At 49.2% G+C, this 19,493-nt stretch overlaps 3 protein-coding genes across 5 annotated transcripts in view; all 3 read right to left on the bottom strand.

Moving 5' to 3' along the window:
• Window positions 1-19,493, bottom strand: part of LOC139585535 (zinc finger protein 502-like) — a 76,693-nt gene that overhangs the window by 54,414 nt on the left and 2,786 nt on the right. The gene's annotated exons all lie outside the window — the stretch shown is intronic.
• Window positions 9,297-19,493, bottom strand: part of LOC139585533 (zinc finger protein 502-like) — a 93,341-nt gene continuing 83,144 nt past the window's right edge. Inside the window, exons 2-4 of one of the 2 annotated variants that reach the window (XM_071418344.1) lie at window positions 11,150-11,370; window positions 10,668-10,753; window positions 9,297-10,415 (exon numbers count right to left, since the gene is read on the bottom strand). The gene's annotated coding sequence lies outside the window, so the exon portion shown is untranslated. The remainder of the gene's footprint in view (window positions 10,416-10,667; window positions 10,754-11,149; window positions 11,371-19,493) is intronic. The other variant, XM_071418345.1, reaches the window with a different exon arrangement.
• LOC139585571 (zinc finger protein 154-like) lies at window positions 12,364-13,877 on the bottom strand (the record flags this gene model as incomplete). The annotated part of the gene is made up of 1 exon (XM_071418362.1): window positions 12,364-13,877. A coding segment is annotated over one exon (621 nt), but the record flags the coding sequence as incomplete, so codon positions are not given.

Below are 19,493 nucleotides of genomic sequence, written 5' to 3'. Positions count from 1 at the left end.
AAGAGGGTCTGCTCAATTGCCCTGAACAGGGGAGATTTCTCCAACTTGGGGTCTGTCTGTCTGTCCAAAGGCCTATAATGGCCTTTGTTCTGTAGGCCCACCAGCCTCCACAGACACTCAGTAGAAAAAGGGGTTCGAAGCTTTGCTTGTGAAATTTGTGGGACATGCAAACCTGAATATTGCAGCCCTCATGATTGACGACCTGGCCGGAGAAGGAAGCCACTCAGACCCTGTTGGGCAAACCCACATTCCTAGTGAGGCCCTTGAGGGTATTACTGAAGCTGCGCATAGCACATTTTTAAAGGTTCCTGATGCTGTGAGCCCCCCAAAAAGTATTTACTTATGTAAAGCAGGGACTGGCGGAGCCTTATATGCAATTCAATGGCTGCTTGAAACAAGCTCTTAAAAGACAAATTGAGAATGACATTGCCAGACAGGTGTTGCTTTCAAAATTAGCTGCTGAAAATGCTAATGAGAATTGTAAAAAACTTCTGAAGTCCTTGTCTAAGGAGGAGCCCACCCTGCTGTAAATGATAGAGGCATGTAACCACCTGTGTGCCTTCAGCATAGGGCAACCGTTACTAATGAACCTTACTGTGGGGGCTGGTATAGCAAATGCCTTTGTGTGGAAGGGGCCAACAGCGGGCCTGTTAGCTAAAGGAGTGAGAAGAAAGGAAACAAGCAAGAAGTTGATAAGGATTCTCTCCAAGGCTGTAACTGAGGAGACCAAGAAAAGTAAGGAATTGAAGAAAGATAAGAAGAGAACTTTGCAGCTGGATGAAGTATTTTTAGAAAGTTAGTTAAAGTCACTGTAACTTATCCCCAAGGATATTATGTTGACTTATTGTGGCCAATAGTTAGGGTAGAAGAAGTATAAACAATTAGAAAGTGTATAAAAGGTCAGCCATGTTCGATAATAAAGAGTTACCATCTGAGACTGCTTGTGGTCTCTGCCTTGTGTCATGACTGGCCTGACAGTGACATCTGGTGACCCCAACGTGATTCAACACCCTTAAGAACATACTTGATCTGGACCCATACGGGCTCCTAGAGACTGGCAGCCATGACTCACTGGGACGTAGTGGGGGAGGCGGCGTTGGTGCAGCTGAGAATGGCGGGTGGAAGCCACAGGGAAGCCCAGACCTGATTTTCTCCTATCAAGACACCTGGAAGTAGGTGAGCCACCAACTAGTAATAATGGGAAATAATTTATCTAATGAAGAAGAGACTGTTTTGGCTACATGGAAAGTTTTGTTAAGACATAAGGGAATTAATACTTCAGACTATGCCCTTCGTAGTATATTGCTGTGGGCTAAATCACAGGATTTTGGCACTGATCCTGACACAGCATTTAGTGTTAAAGCATGGGAAAAAGTCGGGGACAGACTGTGGGAAGTCATCTGAGTGGGAGATAAAACTGTTGTTGATCTAGCTGTTACCTGGGGATTGCTTTTTGAGGCATTAAAGGAATGGAAAACCGAGCGAGAACAGAGCAGGATGTGGATGAAGAATCGGGGTTGATAACAGAAACTGATGAAGGGGATGAGGCAGAGAGGGCCTCTGATGGGGAACTTGGTGAATCTATCCTTGAAGAAGGTGCAGGTGCCATGCAAGTTACCAGGCAGGCTACCAAAGCTTCCAGGAAAGCTGCCAGATCTTCTGGGCTGGATGCCAAGGCTTCTGGGACAGCTGCCAAAGCTTCTGGGAAAACTGCCATAGTATTTCCTTCTCAGACTCCTAAACCTCTTTATGTCACAGCTGCGCAGCAGCTCGCAATGGTGCCTGTATACACCACACCACTGCACCAGGTAGCTGAAATGTCTTTAGCAGAGAGAGAAACCCAGCCGTCTGCCCCCCTGCTTCCCTCTGTTCTAGCCCAGCCATCTGCCCCTTCGCTCCCCTCTGAGCTGCATGAACAATCTGCACGGTTGTATCCTCCATTACCTGACAGTGACAGCGACAGCGAATCAAGTGATGAGTCGCCCACAGTAACATCTGAGTTGGGGAAGGGAACTGTTGACAGTTCAGCTTCTAATAGCGGTAGCCCTACTGCCCCATGGACTTTGCCCCCACGTCAAGTAACTGGGCTTCCTTGAGAGCCTCAGTGTCCTGGGTTGACTATATGATGCTTTTATCCCCAATTATGTTATGTTGAATAATAAGTTTTGCACCTTTAAGAGTGTTCCAGAGAGTGAAGCAGCGGGAGAGAAGAAGCAGCAGGTTTTTTTCAGACACCGTACTCACTCCTCCACATTTCTGCCCCTGGACTGTTGTTGTCTGCGGATGGACTGACAGTGGGACAGAGCTCTCTTTTGCTTTTAGTTAGTTTTAGCTAGCTGAGGCAAAGAAGTTCCCTACTGTGGGGACTTTTGTTTTTTTCCCTTTTCCTTGGAGCTCTTGAAACCCGCTCTGGACTGAACACCCAGGGGAGCACGGGCAGCTGCATCTGTGGCCCACCAGGCCGGGCCTGGCCTGCAACATTTCCAGCACCGGAGGGACTGATCAGAGACAGAGTGAGCTGAGCCGCAACCCCGGGGAGGGACTTTCTCAGTTTGTCATCTCTTTTGGAGTGGCAAGAGATTTTATTCTTTGATATTGTTAAGGTTTTATTGTTTAATAGACAGGTTTTTTCCACCTTTCTCCAAGGAGGTATTTTCTCCCAGACCAGTTGGGGGGAGAAGAGCAGATTGGATCTGCTTTCCTACTGGAGCTCCTTTGGGGGATTCTCTCCCAAATTTGCTCTAAACCTGGACACTCAGGAGTTTTGGGAATTTGTTAGGAAGAAAGCAGCTGAAGAAAAGAATTGGGACCTGATAGAAAGATTAGGTGCTCCAAGAGTACCTCAGGAGAACAGTGCTAATGCAAATGTTGCCTGTGATAACCCTATGGCTTTTCCAGTTTTTAAAGCAGCTCCTGGAACAGGGCAGGATGACAGTCATCACGTCTTTGCCTGGAAGGTTGTGCAAGATCTCCAATCGAAAGTGGCTCAGTATGGCATTAATTCCTCAGAGGTAATGCAATTAATATGTGTAATTAATGCAGATATGCTTGCACCTTATGACATCATGCATCTTGCTACTATTTCATTCCAGCCAGTACAATACAGTGTATTTCAAGAAACTTGGAGGCAAGTGGCTGAGCACACAGCTGTAACAAATATGCAGTTGCCTCAACACGACCCTCATCATGCTGTGGGTGTTGATGCCCTACTGGGCACTGGGCCTTTTGCTAACCCAGATTCACAGGCAAGGTGGGATCCTTCAATTTTGGCACAAGCTCAGCAAATTGGCACGAGTGCTTTAATTAAATCAATGGAAATGGCAGCTCCAAAACAGAGATATGATACTATACAACAAGGGATGAGAGAACCATTTTTGCAATTTGTGGAAGAGCTTGCTGCAGCTATTGAAAAACAGGTAGATGATGAATCTTTGCGACACAAATTCTGTATACATTTGGCTAAAGAAAATGCAAACTCAGGCTGCAGAAAGATTATTGACACTTTACCTGGGGAACCCACATTGCCTCAAATGATGACTGCTTGCTTGAAAGTTGGTTCAGTAGACCATAAAATAGCAGCTCTTGCTGCAGTTCTAAGACCTTGATCGAAATGCTATAATTGTGGACAGCAAGGGCAAGTAAGGGCACAGTGTAATACCCAGAATATAACATCTAAGCCAAGCGCAAACAGCAATGTTGTGTGCAATTGTTGTGCTAAATTTGGGCACTATGCTCAACAATGCAGGAGTAAATATCATGCAAATGGTCAGCTGTTGCAGGGAAACAGGAAGAAGAGCGCAAAGGGGCATGTGGGAAAACAAATACCCCAAGAACCACAGCAGCAAATATGGGCCTCCCCAGCACTGCAAAGCTAAACATTTGTGAACAATACTAAGGGGCAACAAGTGGGTCTGCAGGGATTGATATACCCACCGCTGACACAGTAACCATTCTGACAAAAGAAATGTGCAAAGTGCCCCTCGATGCCTATGGTCCAATAGGATGGGGATTGAGTGCGTTTTTGATGGGAAGATCAAGTACTACAATTAAAAGGTATTCATGTGCATTTAGGACTTATTGATGCTGATTATTTAGGACAGATTCATGCTATGGTATCCATTGATGACCCTCCTGTCACTATTCAGAAAGGAACTTGCATTGCTCAAATTGTACCTTTTGTGAGTTCTGTTCTGAATACAGTGGACCGAAGTCGTGGCACAGGAAGTTTTGGATCAACAGGGGTACCTCAAGTGTTCTGGGCTCAGAAAGTTATGGAGAACCATCCAGAAAAGACATGTATCCTCACTGCCAGTGGATGTCATCCAGGAACCATATCAGTAACAGCCTTGATTGATACTGGAGCAGATGTCACAATACTCTCGTGACTTTGCTGGCCTCAATCGTGGCCTCTCACTCTTGCAAGTTTTGGACTTCTGGGGTTGGGTGGTGCTACAACAGGTGGCCTGTCAGCCATTGTAATTAATGTGAAACATCCTGATGGCCAACAAGCTAACATCAGACCCTATGTTGCCGATGCTCCTCAAAGTTTGTGGGGATGACATTGTTTATCTCAATGGGGTGTCAAAATACATATTTTTAATAGGGGCCACTGTGATGCAGGGCAATGAATGTCCAGTTGTAGCCTTGATATGGTTGACAGATGAACCTGTCTGGGTTGGCAACCTCCATCACATTAATGTTACTTAAGTCATCAGTTCATTTGCTTCCCACAGGAGTTTTAGGACCATCCAGGCAGCGTATGCATGCATTGTTTTTAGGTTGGTCATCCATCTCCTTGATGGGACTTTTTGTTCTCCTTGGGGTTATAGACTCTGATAATGAGATTATGATCATGGCCTGGACACTCCAACTGCCTTTCACTGTTCCCCAAAGAACTTGAATAGCTCAACTGATTTTATTTCCCCAAACCATGAGCATACCTTTTACAGACGTAATATGAAATAGGGGATTTGGGTCTACTGGAACACCCCAAATATGTTGGGTACAACCTATACTAGAACAATACCCCACATGCTGGTGTACCCTGACATTAAAAGGGCAAAAGATAACACTTGACAGCCTCATAGACACAGGGGTTGAAGTTAGTATCTCTCAAGACAAATGGCCCTCACAGTGGTCCCTTGCTAAAGTGCTCCAGGCACGTTCAGGCATTGGAGGAAGCAGCCGCAGCTGTCAAACCCACCACTGGATACAGATCAAAGGGCCCGAGGGACACCGTGCCTCAATCATACTGTTTGTATTACCAGTACCAATGGTACCGTGGTGGGGGATGTTCTCTCCCAATGGGGCTTTAGGATTCAATCAGCTTTTTAAAGGGGGCCGTTGGAGAGCGACACTTTAAAACTAACCTGGAAAACAGGGAAAATGGTTTGGGTGGATCAATGGCCCCTACCATTGCAAAAACTTTGTGTATTAACAGAGTTGCTCCAACAACAAATCCAGAAAGAGCATTTTGTCCTTTCTAACCGTCCTTGGAATTCTCACATTTTTGTTATCAAAAAACAAACTGGCAAATGGCGCTTACTCCATGATCTTTGAAAAATAATGCAGCTATGGAAGACACAGAGGTCTTACAGCCAGGTCTCCCATCTCCTACCATGATTCCCAAAAATTGGCACTTGACTGTTACTGATTTAAAAGATTGGTTTTTTGATATTCCTTTACATCCTGATGATGGTCCTAAATTTTCCTTTTCAGTTCCAAGCACAAAAATGCAGGCACCCTTAGAGCGATATCACTGGATAGTTTTACCTAAGGGCATGAAAAACACCTGTACTATTTGCCAGTGGTATATTGCTAGGTCCTCAATTCTGTTCATCAACAAATGCCTAATGTTCTTTTGCACCATTCTATGGATGATATTTTTGTAACAGCTGAACAACAGGAAGTCATGGAGGAAGCCTTAGTTAGCCCTTGTCACCAAAGCTGTAACTCAGGCAGGGCTTTGCATAGCTCCCAAAAGGTACAAAAACATCCTTCGTGGAGGTGTTTGGGGTGGTGCATTGGAGTCTCTTCAATTTCTCCCCAAGGTCTTCAAATTCAGACAAATATTTGCACCTTACATGATGCACAAAAATGTTTGGGAACAATCAACTGGGTGCACTCCTTGTTAGGGAATTCAAATACAAAGCTAAAAGTCCTTTGTTTGAATGATTAAAAGGAGATTCAGACCTTTTATCACCTAGACAACTTACATTTCAAGTTCAGCAGGTGCTGCAATGCCCAGCTGATGTCATAATAAACCAACAAGCTGCACACTGGGCACCTGAGCTGCTTTTCTTTTTAATAATCTTGCATCCAGCAAAACAGCCCCATGCCTTGATGTTTCAATGGGACCCCAATGCACCAGACTCTTTGTTTATCACTGAATGGATTTATTTACCACACCAAACGACTAAAACCATCAGTACCCAACATGAAATGATGGCCCAACTGGTTGTTAAGGCCTGACAGAGACTCATTTCTCTTGCAGGAGGGGAATTTTCCACTCTTTTCCTACCTTTAACCACCTTTTATTTGAATTGGATAGTTCAGGGATCAAGGCTCTTCAGATGGCCTTTCCTGAATTCAGTGGACAAATCTCAATACATCCTCCAAAACATGAGTTGTTTTAACAGCTTTTAAAAGCTTTTTTTAAGCTTTTTTTTTTTTTTTTTCAATTGACAGAGAAACCCAAGAGGAGTGAGGTTCCACTTCAAGCCTTAACAGTATTCACAGATGGTTCTGGTCACTCTCAGAAATCTGTGGTAGTATGGAGAGACCCCTCTTCTAGTGGGTCTAATGGAGAGCAGATTTATCCATATCTGAGTGGTCCCCCCCAATTGTTGAACTTGCTGCTGTTGTCAGAACTTTTCAAAAATTTTCTGTTCCTTTTAATCTGCTTACAGATTCAGCTTATGTTGCAGGAATAGTGATGAGAGCCAAAGCATCAGTTTAGAAAGAGTTGAAAATTCACAACAATTTTATTGGTTGCAGCTCCTTGTTTTTTCCTTAGAAAATTGAACATTTCCTTACTTTGTTATGCATATTTGTTCACATACAGACCATCCCAGATTTTTAGCTGAAGGGAACAGGCAAGCTGGCCTTTTAACAATGCCTGTACAACAATCTGTTCTACCTAATAAGATAGAACAGCCTAAATTGATCCATTTGTTTTTTCACCAAAATGGTGTCACTTTGATTTGGCACTTCGGCATTAGTAAAGCCCAAGCTTCAAGAACTATTGCTGTTTGTCCTGATTGCCAAAGGTGTTCTTTTCTCTCTATTGCAGGAAGTATTAATCCCAGAGGGCTTCAGAGCCTTAAAGTCTGGCATCAGACGTTACCCATTTTTGTGAATTTGGTCATTTAAAATACATTCATTCCTCTATTGATACCTTTTCTGCTGCTCTTTTTGCATCTGCCCATTCAGGGAAAACAGCTTACGATGTCTCTAGACACTTCACTGCTGCTTTTGCCATTCTTGGTATACGTCTGAAGTGAAGACAGGCAATGGCCCAATTTATATTTCCCATCGAGTTGCTAACTCTTTTGCCTTCTGGGGAATTATGCACAAAACAGGTATTCCTCATTCCCCAACAGGCCAATCTGTCACAGGCTCATGGCTCCCTCAAACATCTCTTGGTACAACAGAAAGGGGGGCCAGAGATGGCAACCCTGCCAAGAGACTGCAGAAAGCCCTTTATGTGATCAACTTTTTGAATTGTTCTTTGATGGACCCCAACCCACCGATTGTTCCACATTTTAATCATGATTCACAATTGCAACAAAAGGAAAGAAACCCCTGCATTAGTGAAGGATCCAGAATCTGGTAAGATATTGGGGCCTTATCCTTAGGCCACCGGGGGTAGAGGTTTTGCTTGTGTCTCCACAGAGAATGGTCCCAAGTGGATTCCAGCAAAGAATGTGAAGCCGTTTTTAAGAATCTTTGAGTGCATCACCTGAAGATTCACCTTGAACACCAACATTGGCGGAGAACCCTTGTGAATAGGACCTCACCACCACACCAGCGCCTGTTTAACCTCTAACAGACTTATGTCCTTGGGAAAATGGTTAAGATTACCCAGTGGTATCAGGGTTTACAGGGCTAGGAAAACTTCTGGGGGATTGGAGACTTGGTGGATGGATAAAAAATTTAGTTAAAATAGGCTTCTATGTATTAGGCATTGTATTATGTATTGTTATGGTTATTCCTTGTATTTTACAGTGCGTGAAAAAATTAATAGACAAGTCACTTAAGAGTGTATTTTTGTTTGAATGGATAGGGGGAGGTATGGGGAATAAAACAAAAAGTACAGTGGAACTGATGAAGGGGCCTGATATCTTAGGCCTGATTGAGCAGAAACTGTGGGAGGGACAGACACAGATTAAGGCTCCCTGGGCAAGAGGGGACCAAGAAACAAGATGTGAAACTTAGTAACTTAGTGATAAGATAATGTTACCAGGTGACCTGATGTCCTCAAGAATGTGTAACCAATGGGAAATTGTTACAAAAAATGGAGCCCTATATAACTACCATACAAGTAAAACCCCGTATAAATCCCTGGCATATTCAATAAAATTGGCTTCTGATCTAAACTCAGATGTCCCCGTCTCTCCATCATCATTAACCCCCCTAGGTGGGGGGAAGATGTTGGAGAGATTCCTTTCCCTTCTCTTTGTCCTGATGTGATTTGGTTGGTAATAAATTCACTCCCTGTGCCCAGGCTGGGTCTGTTCTCCCTGTGCCAGTGCTCGGGGTGGGATCTCTCCCATTCCTTCTCTCAACTCCCAGGCCTCTCCACAGGCAACAAGAGAATGCAATGAACAAGAGTCAGCCAATCAGAGAGAGCAGTTCTGATGACTCACCAGTTGCTGGGCAGACCCACAGCACCCAGTGTTCCCTGGACCCCACCCTCCCTGCCAGGTCACACCCCAATCCTCCCTGCGCAATCACAGGAGGTCTCAGTCAGGTGCAAGGCCAGGGGAAGGGGCTGCAGCTGCCACTGGCTCAGGAGCTCTGAGGGCAGAAAAAAGGGGGTGACACCGGGATGGGGGACACTGGCAGGACTTCCCTTAATGGTGCCTCCATTTGTGTTGGACCAAGTGAGAGCTTCTGGAGAATCTCTTCCCACACACAGGACCCTCATTGGGCCTCTTCCCAGTGTGGATGTGCCTGTGGGTGACGAGGGTGGAGTTGCGCCTGAAGCCCTTCCCGCAGTCGGGGCAGTGGAAGGGCCTCTCCTCTGTGTGAATCTGCTGATGTACTGAAGCACAGACAGACAACTCTTCAACTAATTAAAGTTGAAAAGAAGGGTATTTTATTGCAGTGCTGGACATATAAAGAATCATTTCCAAATGGATGTGCAAGGAGTTGCAGACTCCTGCTCTCTATTTATACAGAAAAGGTTTTACATATCCAAGCAGTTTCTAAGGATGCATAATACAGAATCATTGTCTGCCCACTTTGTATTATAATCAGCTGAATACCTAATATGACTGCGCAATTGCACTGCCTTAATTGGGTCTGTGGGATTTTGAAATAAGGGAGTGGGCGTATGTGAAGAAGAAAGCTCTCTTCCTCATGGTAAATTCTTCACCCATGGCAAGTTTGCAGGACTTTTTGATCTGCTGGTCATGGTCCAAGCCTCTCCAAACTGATTATTCTTAAGGCAAGATATTTCTATGGTCTCTGCTCCTCCACAATTGCTACATCTATCCCTGTCACTCCGAGCTTTACTTCTAATATATTTGTTACTCTTTCACTAACCTATGTGATTTTTGCTTAGCTAACATACCTTCTTAACTAATTTTAAAATCTTAACTAAAATATGTAATCTTCTACTATCTCAGTTATACTCCCAGCTGGCCCCTTGACTCAACCACAGTTTTCAATTATCGTAAATACATTTCCAGCTGATCCCTTGACTCATTACGATGAGATTGGAGCTGCTCAGAAACCACTTCCTACACTCGGGACACTCATAGGTTCTCTCCCCAGTGTGGATCTTGCAGTGATTGATGAGGTTGGAGCTCCACCCAAAGCCCTTCCCACACTCCCCACACTTGTAGGGCCGTTTCCCCATGTGGATCACCTGGAGCCAGATCCCATCTGAGCTCCAGAGCTCCGGCTGAAGCCCTTCCCACATTCCAAGCACTTGTGGGGTTTCTGCCAGCCATGAGTTGTCTCTACCACCTCTGAGTTCTGAATGAATCTCTGGCTGCCTTCTGGACACAGGGGGCATCTTTCCTCCTCACAGCTGCCAGGGCTGGGTTTGCAACCCCTCCTTGTGTGGGATCTCCAGGGCTTATCCTCCCCATTGGATTCCCATGCCATGGAGCTGCTCAAAACGGCCTCTCCCATGAGGTTATGCAGCAGGGATTTGCTCTCCCTGGTCTCTGTCTGCAGCTCAGTGCCTGGGGAAGGAAAGGAAAGAAAAGAAGAGGAAGGAATGAGGAAGGAAGAAGGACAGAATGAGAAGGGGAAGGAGCTGTGGACAAGGACAGGATGGGATTTGCCTCTTTGCCTGAGGGAAGGGGAAGGAGATCCCCCCAGTTCATCCTTGGCAGGACGGCATTGGTAGCGGGGTTGTCCTGCAGCCAGAGGAAATGTTGGGCTGAGACATGAAACAGAGGAGAGGGAGAAAGGGGCAGTGACTTCCTCCTTGCCTGCCTCAGTGTCCCAGGCCATCTTCCTTTTCCTCGCAGCCTCCTCCAGCTCCATCCAGACAAAGATTGGGATTGACAAATCCTGGCTTGGGGGAAAAACAACAGGTGAGGCCCTTGGTCCTGCTTCCCAAGTCCAGCTCAAAAAGTAACTGCCCTGTTCACAGTTGGATGGGCCCAGACCCTGCTCATCTCCAGCCTCCCCCACCCCTCCAGGCTGACAGGATCCCCCAGCTCCAGGATTGGCCTTCGTTGCTCTCCCCACTCTGATGCCAATCAGAGTCCCAATACCAATATCCCCCCCAGCTGGTACCACTGCCCCAGCCAGTACAGACGGTTTGCCACAGGAACCTTCCACAGCTCTCCAAAGGGGCATCTGTGTCTCACCCTTGGGGCCCTGCAAGATCCAAACATCCCCTCCCCTGAAACAAACCCTCCCAGAGATCCTCCAATGGATTTGGGGTGAGTTCCCCCTCCCTACTCACCTGTGAGATCTGGGGGGGATAGATGCTGCCAGGGCCAGGGGAGCTGCAGACTCAGCGGGCGAGTGGGAAAACAGCATGGTTCTGCTGCAGCTCCTCCTCTTTCTATTCTTCTTCCTGCTCTTCCTTTTCCCATCCTCCGCTTCTTCTCTCCCTCCTCTTCCTATTGCTCCTCCTCTGTGCCCAATCCAGATCCTCCTTTCACACCCTTCTCTCTCCCATGGCTGCAGCATTTGGGTGGAAGGAACCAGGGAAAGCCCCATGAGCCCCCCAGGGATGGGCAGGGGGCTTGGGAATCCACCCAGTGCAGATCCATTCCCCTCCAGAGCCCCAGGGAATCACTCCGGGGATCAAGCAATGGGGACACAGTGGGATCCCCACGGAACCACCCTTTTTCTATCCCATCCCCAACTTTCCCTCCCCTCTCCTATCGTTCCCCCAACCCAAGGACCCCTCCCAACTCAATCTGGGGATCCCATCCCTCTCCCACTCTGAATCCTCTTTTTCCCTGCACTCCCACCCCTTTCCCATCATGCCTTCAGCTCCACCTCTCGTCCCTATTTGGTTTTGGGGGATGCAGGTCCCTCCTGCTCAGTCTGGGGGGTCACATCCCCCCTTTCCCTCAATTCATGCATCTCCTGGCTGCTTTTTCCTGGGAGCAATCCCTCAGTTTTGGGACTTTTGGGGTGTAGTTTAAGAGTGTGACAGCTCTGTCTGGCTTTCCCCTCCTGTTGTGGCCTCTCAGCTGCCCCTGACACCCTGGGGGTGCTGGGATTTTCTTCCTGGGGACAAGGATGTTCATCCCCTTCCAGGAGCCCAATGCTTGGCTGGGGCTCCAGTTCAGGGGGTCCTTGAGCAGCTGTCCCAGAACCTCCCCCATGGTCTCCCAGCACAGCCAGAGCCACTTGGCCTGGGGTCCCCAAAGGCCTCAGCAAGCCCCAAATCCCTCCCAGGAACCCTCAACTCCCTCAAACCCAGCATCCCCCACATCCCCTGCAAGTTCCCCCCATGGCACCAGCCATGGCCATGTCCCCACATGTCACTGGCCATGTCCCACCATGTCATCACCCACGGCTGTCTCCCCACCATGTTTCCATCCCTGTCATTGTTCCCCACATCTCCATCCATGCCTGTGTCCACCCACATCCCCATGAATGGCTATGTCCCCCTCCATGTCCATGTGTCCCCCAGCTGGTTCAGGAAAAATAAAATACCTCTTTGAAGAAAAGTGGAAAAAACTGTTTATTACACAATAAAACCTAAACAATATTAAACAATAAAACCTCTTGCTGCTCTAAAAGAGAGACAAACTCACAAAGTCCCTCTGTGGGCTGTAGCTCAGCTCACTCAGTCCCTTATCAGTCCCTCCGGTGCTGGAAATGCCACAGCCCAGGCCCGGCCTGGTGGGCCACAGGTGTGAGCTGCCCGTGCTCTTCTGGTGTTCAGGCCAGAGCAGGTTTAAACAGGTCCAAAGAAAAGGGAAAAACAACCCACAGTAGGGAACTACTTTACCTCAGCTAGCTAAAACTAACTAAAAGCAAAGGAGAGCTCTGTCCCGCTGTCTGTCCATCCGCAGACAACAACAGTCCAGGGGCAGAAATGTGGAGGAGTGAGTGCAGTTTCTGAAAACAAATTCCGCATTTCTTCTCTCCCTCTTCACTCTCAGGAAAAGTCTTAAAGGTACAAAACTTATTATTCAGCATAAACAGAACAGATGACTGGGGATACAAACATCATATAGTCCACCCTGAACATACCTTCAACACCATTCAGTACTCCCTGATGTCACCAGAAGATAGGATTGAATGCAAAAGATTTTATGGGGTTGAAAGTCAACAAATCTGCCCTCCCCAAGGAATTCCCATTGTAGGTCTGTGTCCCAGTGGATGTTCCTGCTGCTGGGTTTATCTAGCTGCCCACAGGGAACCAGGAAGATGTGGAGCCTCCAAGCCAGGTGTCTTCCCAACACGGATCACCAGGACCATGGATCACCAGGGCTCTGCCCAACAACGCTCACTGGGGATCATCCAATGTAGATTGTCTCATGGGGGACAGAGCTGGAGCAGCACACAAAGCTCTTCCCTCACGTGGGGCACTCATAGGACTTCCCTTAGTGGCGCCTCCGTTGGTGTTGAGAGCTCTGTGAGAAGCTCATCCCACACTCCCCACACTCGTAGGGCCTCTCCCCAGTGTGGATGCGCCGGTGGATGGTGAGTTTGGTGTTTTCCTTGAAGCCCTTCCCACAGTCGGGGCAGCGGAAGGGCCTCTCCTCTGTGTGAATCCGCTCATGTTTGAGGAGATCGGAGCTCCTGTGAAACCTCTTCCCACACTCAGGACACTCGTAGGGCCTCTCCCCAGTGTGGGTGCCCTGGTGTTTTCTCAGGTCAGAGTTCCACCCATAGCTCTTCCCACATTCCAAGCAGGTGTAGGGCCGTTCCCCAGTGTGGATGACCTGGTGCCGAATCAGGGCCGAGCTTCCTCTGAAGCTCCTCCCACACTCCCCACACTCATAGGGCTTTTCCCCACTGTGGATCCTCTGGTGTTGGATCAGGATGGAGTTGTGGCTGAAACTCCTCCCACACTCCTCACACTCAAAGGGCCTCTCCCCAGGGTGGATCACCTGGTGCTGCCTCAGGCTGGAGCTCCAGCTGAAACATTTCCCACATTCCAAGCACCTGTGTGGCTTCTCCCTGCCATGAGGCTTCTCCACCAGCTCCAAGCTCTGGCTGGATCACAGGATGCATTCCTGGCTCATGGGGGCTCTTTCCTCCCCAGAACTCCCTGGGCAGGGTTTGCAGCCCCTCTTCATGAGGTACATTCGGGGCTTTTCCTCCTCCTCCATCAGGCCACACCCTGAGAATTAAAAATCCTGGTTTGCAGAAAAAATCAAGAGGACAGCAGCTTGGACTGGGAAAACCTCCATGCCCAAGTTCATCTGGGAAAGTCATTGGGCATCTTGTGTCTGAAAGAACCTCCAAAATACCATGATTCAGCACAAAAATCCTCTAAACATCAAGATGCAGATCAAAAACTTCCCAAACGTCAATATTCAGCAAAAACCTCCTTCAAAATACAGAGATTCAGCCCTCACAAAGCACAAAAGCACCAACATTTGCCCAGTAAAGCTCAGAAACCCCAAGATTCAGCCTCTGTGAAAATCATGGATTCCCCCTCCCCTGGTCACCTGCTGCATACGGACAAAGCTCCTGGGGCTGGGGGGGAGGCTGCAGATACAGGGAGGAGTAGAACCGTGTGGTGCCGCCTCTTTCTGCTCCTCCTCCTCCTCCTCTGTTCCTGCTCTTCCTCACACTCCTCTTCCTCCTGCTATTCCTCCTTCTCCTGCACAATCCCACCTTTTCCTCCCACGTCCAGGGTTTCACCATTTTGTTCCTCAACCCTGCTTCTCCTTCCCTTCTCCTCCTGCCCCAGGCCCAGCACCTGCTGCCGGCTCCCTCTTGCCCCCAAACCCACAGCATCCCACGGCAGGGGCAGGGATGGAGCTGGGGCAGGTCGGGCTGGGGCAGCGCTGGGCTCTCGGCCGCTCCCGCCCGCACTCGGTCCCCACTGCAGCCGCTCCCGCCAGGACAGCGCGGGGGGGCCCGGCCTTGGCGCTGCCCCACTCCCACCTCCCCAAATTCCGCTCGCGGGGGGCGCTGGGGCCGAGGGGGGCGCTGGGCGCAGGTGGGGAACGCTGAGAGCTGCGGGTCTGCCTGGCAACTGCTGAGTCATCAGAGCCGCGTGCTCTGATTGGCTGAGCGCTGCCTGAGGGCTGGGGCTGCAGCAAGGGGGGACACACAGCGCCAGGGGGGGATGTCCCACAAACGCGGGACCCCCATGAAAGGAAGAAGAGGAAAGTGTCTTTACAATCAGATGCTGTGAATCTGCTGAGAGATAGACCCAGGAACTTGTATGTAAGGAAGCGACAGGAGAAGCCATCAGTTTAAGAAAATGTTAACTGATGACACAGACTGCTGCTCAGCCAAGGTCCTGCCACATTCATGAACTTCGAGAAGAAGAACAACAAAGACTTCACAGAGCCATGAATATCGGTTGCTACACAAAAGTAGGGAGCATATCAAGGGGATATGTAGTAAGTGGATTGGGAAGTCTCTTCCTCTCAAGTACACCACCCAATGCGGAAAGGAAGAGGGAGATGCAGCTGGGAAAATTAGGATGAACAGGAGGCTGTGTCCTCCACCAACTGGAAAGACCCTGTAGGAAATGTCCCATGGCCTCTCCCTTTCTTTAGGAATGAAAGTACTTTTACAGGACTCCTCTGTCTGCTTTGTGGACAGAATCCTCTGGTGAGGTCAATTTTTCCACACACCTTGGGACTCGTCCGGAATTCTATCCACCGTCTGGGGCAGCGGGCAGTGAGTGCAGCTGAAGGTGCCTCACCCAGTTTGGGTGATTGGCCCCCTTGGGGGCGGCAGCACCGGGGACTGATTGGGTGCCTGAGAGTGACCAGGAGACAGACGAGGGGCACATCAGGGGGGGCTGTGAAGAGTCAGCAGGGAGAGAGCACTGAAAATCTCATCAGTGAGTGCACTGGGATCTTTGGGGAGTGAGCACGGCAGGGCACCCATGGAGACAGAAAAGGGAAAGCCAGGAAGGGGTCCTGTGCCAAAGGGATGATGATCCCAAAATATCTCTGAAGGGTCCCTTGGGAGAAGGGTGAGGTAGATTGCACACTCCCTCAGAGGCAATTAAGGACTTGGACACCCAGGGGGGCAATAAGAGAAGTGGAGAAGGGATTAGGACAACAGGGGATGGATGGCATTGGTGTGCTGGGAAGAGACTGGGTGAAGGGGAGTGTGCAGGAATATGGTTAAGGCAGGAAGCAGCAGGAGGAATCTATGTGGTGAGAAAAAGAAAAGGGGAGGAAGAGAAAAATACTCAGAATTTGGATGTTTTTCAGCAGAGTCTTATCCTCAACATTTGCCGGCTGATCATTTGTATCCCCGGTTTCCAGGAGAGGAAAACAAGGAGGTCAGGGTTTCAGGGGGTTTCTCTGTGGGGGGCAGCGGCAGCACCGGGCGCAGAGGTGCGGGACCGGGAGCACGGGCTGGGGGCCTGGGGGGAGCTGCGGGGCCGGGCCGGGGCTGTGGGGCAGCCGGGGCTCAGCGCCGGGCGCTGCCTGACCCCACCAGCCCCGGGCAGGGCCGGCAGTGGCCCCCGGCCCCCAGGAGGCTGCGGGACGCCCCGGCCGCTGCCCGGCCCCGTGGAGCTGCCGGCCCTGCCCGCCGGGGGGCGCCTTTGGACACTGCGGCAGGACAGGGACCGGCTCTGGGATACGGGCTGGGGAGGGCACCCTGAGCACAGGGACGAGGAGCAAGGAACACCTGGGAAATACAGATTGTACATGGAAGGACTGAGATTTTCTTTTCTTTTCTTTTCTTGGGATCACCACAGAAACGAATGATTTTGCAGAAAGCTCAGCAGCTCTCAGAGGATGAGCACCCACAGGCACCGAGGGGGGCTGCAGGAGGGGCAGAAGAAGGCCCTGCAGCACTTGGGCACAAAGGCACAGCAGGTGAATGCAAGAAGGGAGCAGCAAAAGGCCAAGCTGAAGGCAAAGGCCAGGGCAGAGTTCCTACAGCCCCTGAGGGATCAACCCCAGGGCCCAAGGGGGCCCCAGCACCCAGGGCACGGGCTCGGCCACAAGCACCCGGCAGAGGCATTGCCCTCCTCACCAGGGGACAGCCCACCCAAACAGCCCCTGGCAAGGAATCAGGGCTCCAGCTGCAGGGCACAAGGACACTGCAAGCACAGACAGCAGCACCCTCAGGACCAGCAAGTCCACCCCTTGATGGACATGGATTGGCAGGGCTGTCACAGCTCCCATCACACCAGGGACCCTCCACACTGGAGCCCTTGAGAACATTCAGGTGGGTCTGCATTGAGAGGAGGCCTCTCCTGATGGACACAGGGGCCTCTCAATCCACTCTGAATCTTAGACCTAACGGGCAAAATAGGAAAGGCATGGTTTAATTATTAAGGGAATAAGTGGGAAAGATGAGCAGGTATGATTTCATCAACCACTACTAGGAGATGTAGGGGATACGCTTGAAATACATTAATTTCTTTTTCTTCCTACTGTGATTGCAATTTACTGGGAAGGAATTTGGTGGCTGGATTTTTATATTGTAAAAGGTGATACAGAGGCTTATGATGTTGTACTTATGTGTCAAATGTCTGGCAAGGCCTATGCTGAAGTGAACCCACAAATGTGGACAGTCCCAGGGAAAGAGGGAAAATTAGATATGGAGCCTCACCAAATTACTTTGAAGCAACAAGGACAAGAGGTTGCTTGTATTGATTTAAAATCAATACCCTATTCCAAGAGAGGGAAGGAAGGGCTTACAGCTTATTACTGACTCTCTCTTAAAGGCAGGGTTTTGGAGCCAGGGATCTCTCCCTACAACACTCCAGTCAAGAAACTGGATGGATGGACACAAGGAGGAATCACAGAATTTTCAAGTGTTAAAAAGCAGATTAACTGAGGCTCCTGCCCTTGCCCTCCTAGACAGGGAGAAATAATTTGAATTGTAGGTGGATGTTAAACAGGGCCATGCTGAAGAATTCTTGTGTTAAAATGTTTAACCCAGTGGCCAGAGTGGCCTCAATGTCTGCAGAATTGTGCAGACACACCTCACATGGGAACTGAGGCCTTAAAACTGATGACAACAGGAGGATCTCCTATTCACATCTGGCATCAAATTACAGCTTTGACAACCAAAAGAGCCTCTAAATTGATGAGCAGGGCTCGGTTATTACAGTATGAAACTTGTTCAGTGGCGCAGGAGGATTCAGAACTGAGGACAGGGCAAGGGTTTAACCCAGCCTCCTGTTTGAACAGCCTGGAGAGGGGCTGGCAAGAAACTCAGGTGTTGTAGTGCGTTTTTATACTTTGTAATACTTTGAAGTAGTTTTGTTTTGTATCCCCATATTTTTCCCAAATGGTTTATCCCAAACTGTACCCCTCTCCCTTTACCTGTGTAATCCCTCTCCCGGCATGAGATCATCCCCAAACCCCCACCCTGGCTCTCTGTCAATCACTCAGCATCCCATCCCCTCCATCCAGAAGTTTCGGTCCCGGTCGTCGAGTGATTAGCCAGAGGCCACGGGTCAGCCCCCCCAGCCTTGCCCCATACGCTGTCCTATATGTTTATCCCCCAGCATCCATCCCTTAGGGTCACTTATAGGTTGGTAAAATGTTATCTACTTTTGGTTTCCACCTCCCTTTAAATGTGACCTTGGCACATCTCCCGGGCTCTCGACAGGAGGCCGCCTGAGGTGCAGGAGCTCCTTTGGGACTCCTAATAAAATCTCGAATTAACCCCTGCTAAGAGTCGGCCCTTTATCTTCTACCACTGTCTCTGGTGTCTCTTGTGCTGTCTCTGGTGTCTCTTGTGCTGCAAAGGCGACCAGTCCAGGTACCCTCAGTACCCTCGGGGCACAGAGAGTGTCTGCCCGCTGTCGGCCATGTCGGGGCTGCCCCCCCCCGGTGTCTGCCGACTCGGGACTGGCCGAGGGTTCCTGAGAGGCTCGCAGAGGAACCGAGACACCCAGGACTGCATTCAAGGGACAGAGCTCCAGACCCAGGCTGGGAGAGATTGATGAGACAATCCCTGGACTGAGGGAGAAAATGTGTTTCTGGATGGCTCTGCAAGGGCAGCAGAAGGGAAAAGAGCTACAAGACAGGCTGTTATTAAGGAAGGGGAATCACACAAAGCGCAGGTCACCGGCCCATGCTCAGCTCAACCCGCAGAGCTCTGGGTGCTTGTAAGAGCCTGGCACTGAAATGCCCTGGGCAGGAAGGCTTCAATATCTTCTGCTGACACCATGGCACCTAACAGGGCGGCAAAAGCAATTCTGACTGCTTCAGCAAGCACTGCATCACTTATTAAGGTATTTCTAAAACAATTCATAGAGAAGGGATTGTGGAAGGAATAGACTCAGAAAGAAGAACTAATTTTACTCGAAAGATCCTTCAGGGGGTTATGGCAACTTTAGGAATACAATGGGACCTCCATAACCCCTGGCACCCCCTGAGCTCAGGTCAGGAGAAATAAAGAAACACTTTTGGAAGCTGGTGATAGAAACCAAGATGCCGTGGGTACAGCTTTTGCCATTGGCTATGGCAAGAAGAAGAGACAGACCCAGGGCAGATATTCAATTATCTCACTTGGAATTGATGTCTGGAATTCCTTACCCTGGTAATTCTCCACCTTGTGCAGGGTGGAGATAAGGGATGTATGTTTCAAGCAGTCCGTGGCCAGAATCCTGTCTCTTGTGAAATCTCTCCCACAGGAAGCTGGGCTGGCACAGAGCCTGCCCTGGCACT

This window comes from Agelaius tricolor, unplaced genomic scaffold (genome assembly GCF_023055355.1).
Source record: "Agelaius tricolor isolate 1412-34295 unplaced genomic scaffold, bAgeTri1.0.p SCAF_84, whole genome shotgun sequence".
Classification (NCBI taxonomy): domain Eukaryota; kingdom Metazoa; phylum Chordata; class Aves; order Passeriformes; family Icteridae; genus Agelaius; species Agelaius tricolor.
Note: the sequence above shows the minus strand (reverse complement) of the source record. Positions and strands in the feature narration are given on the sequence as shown.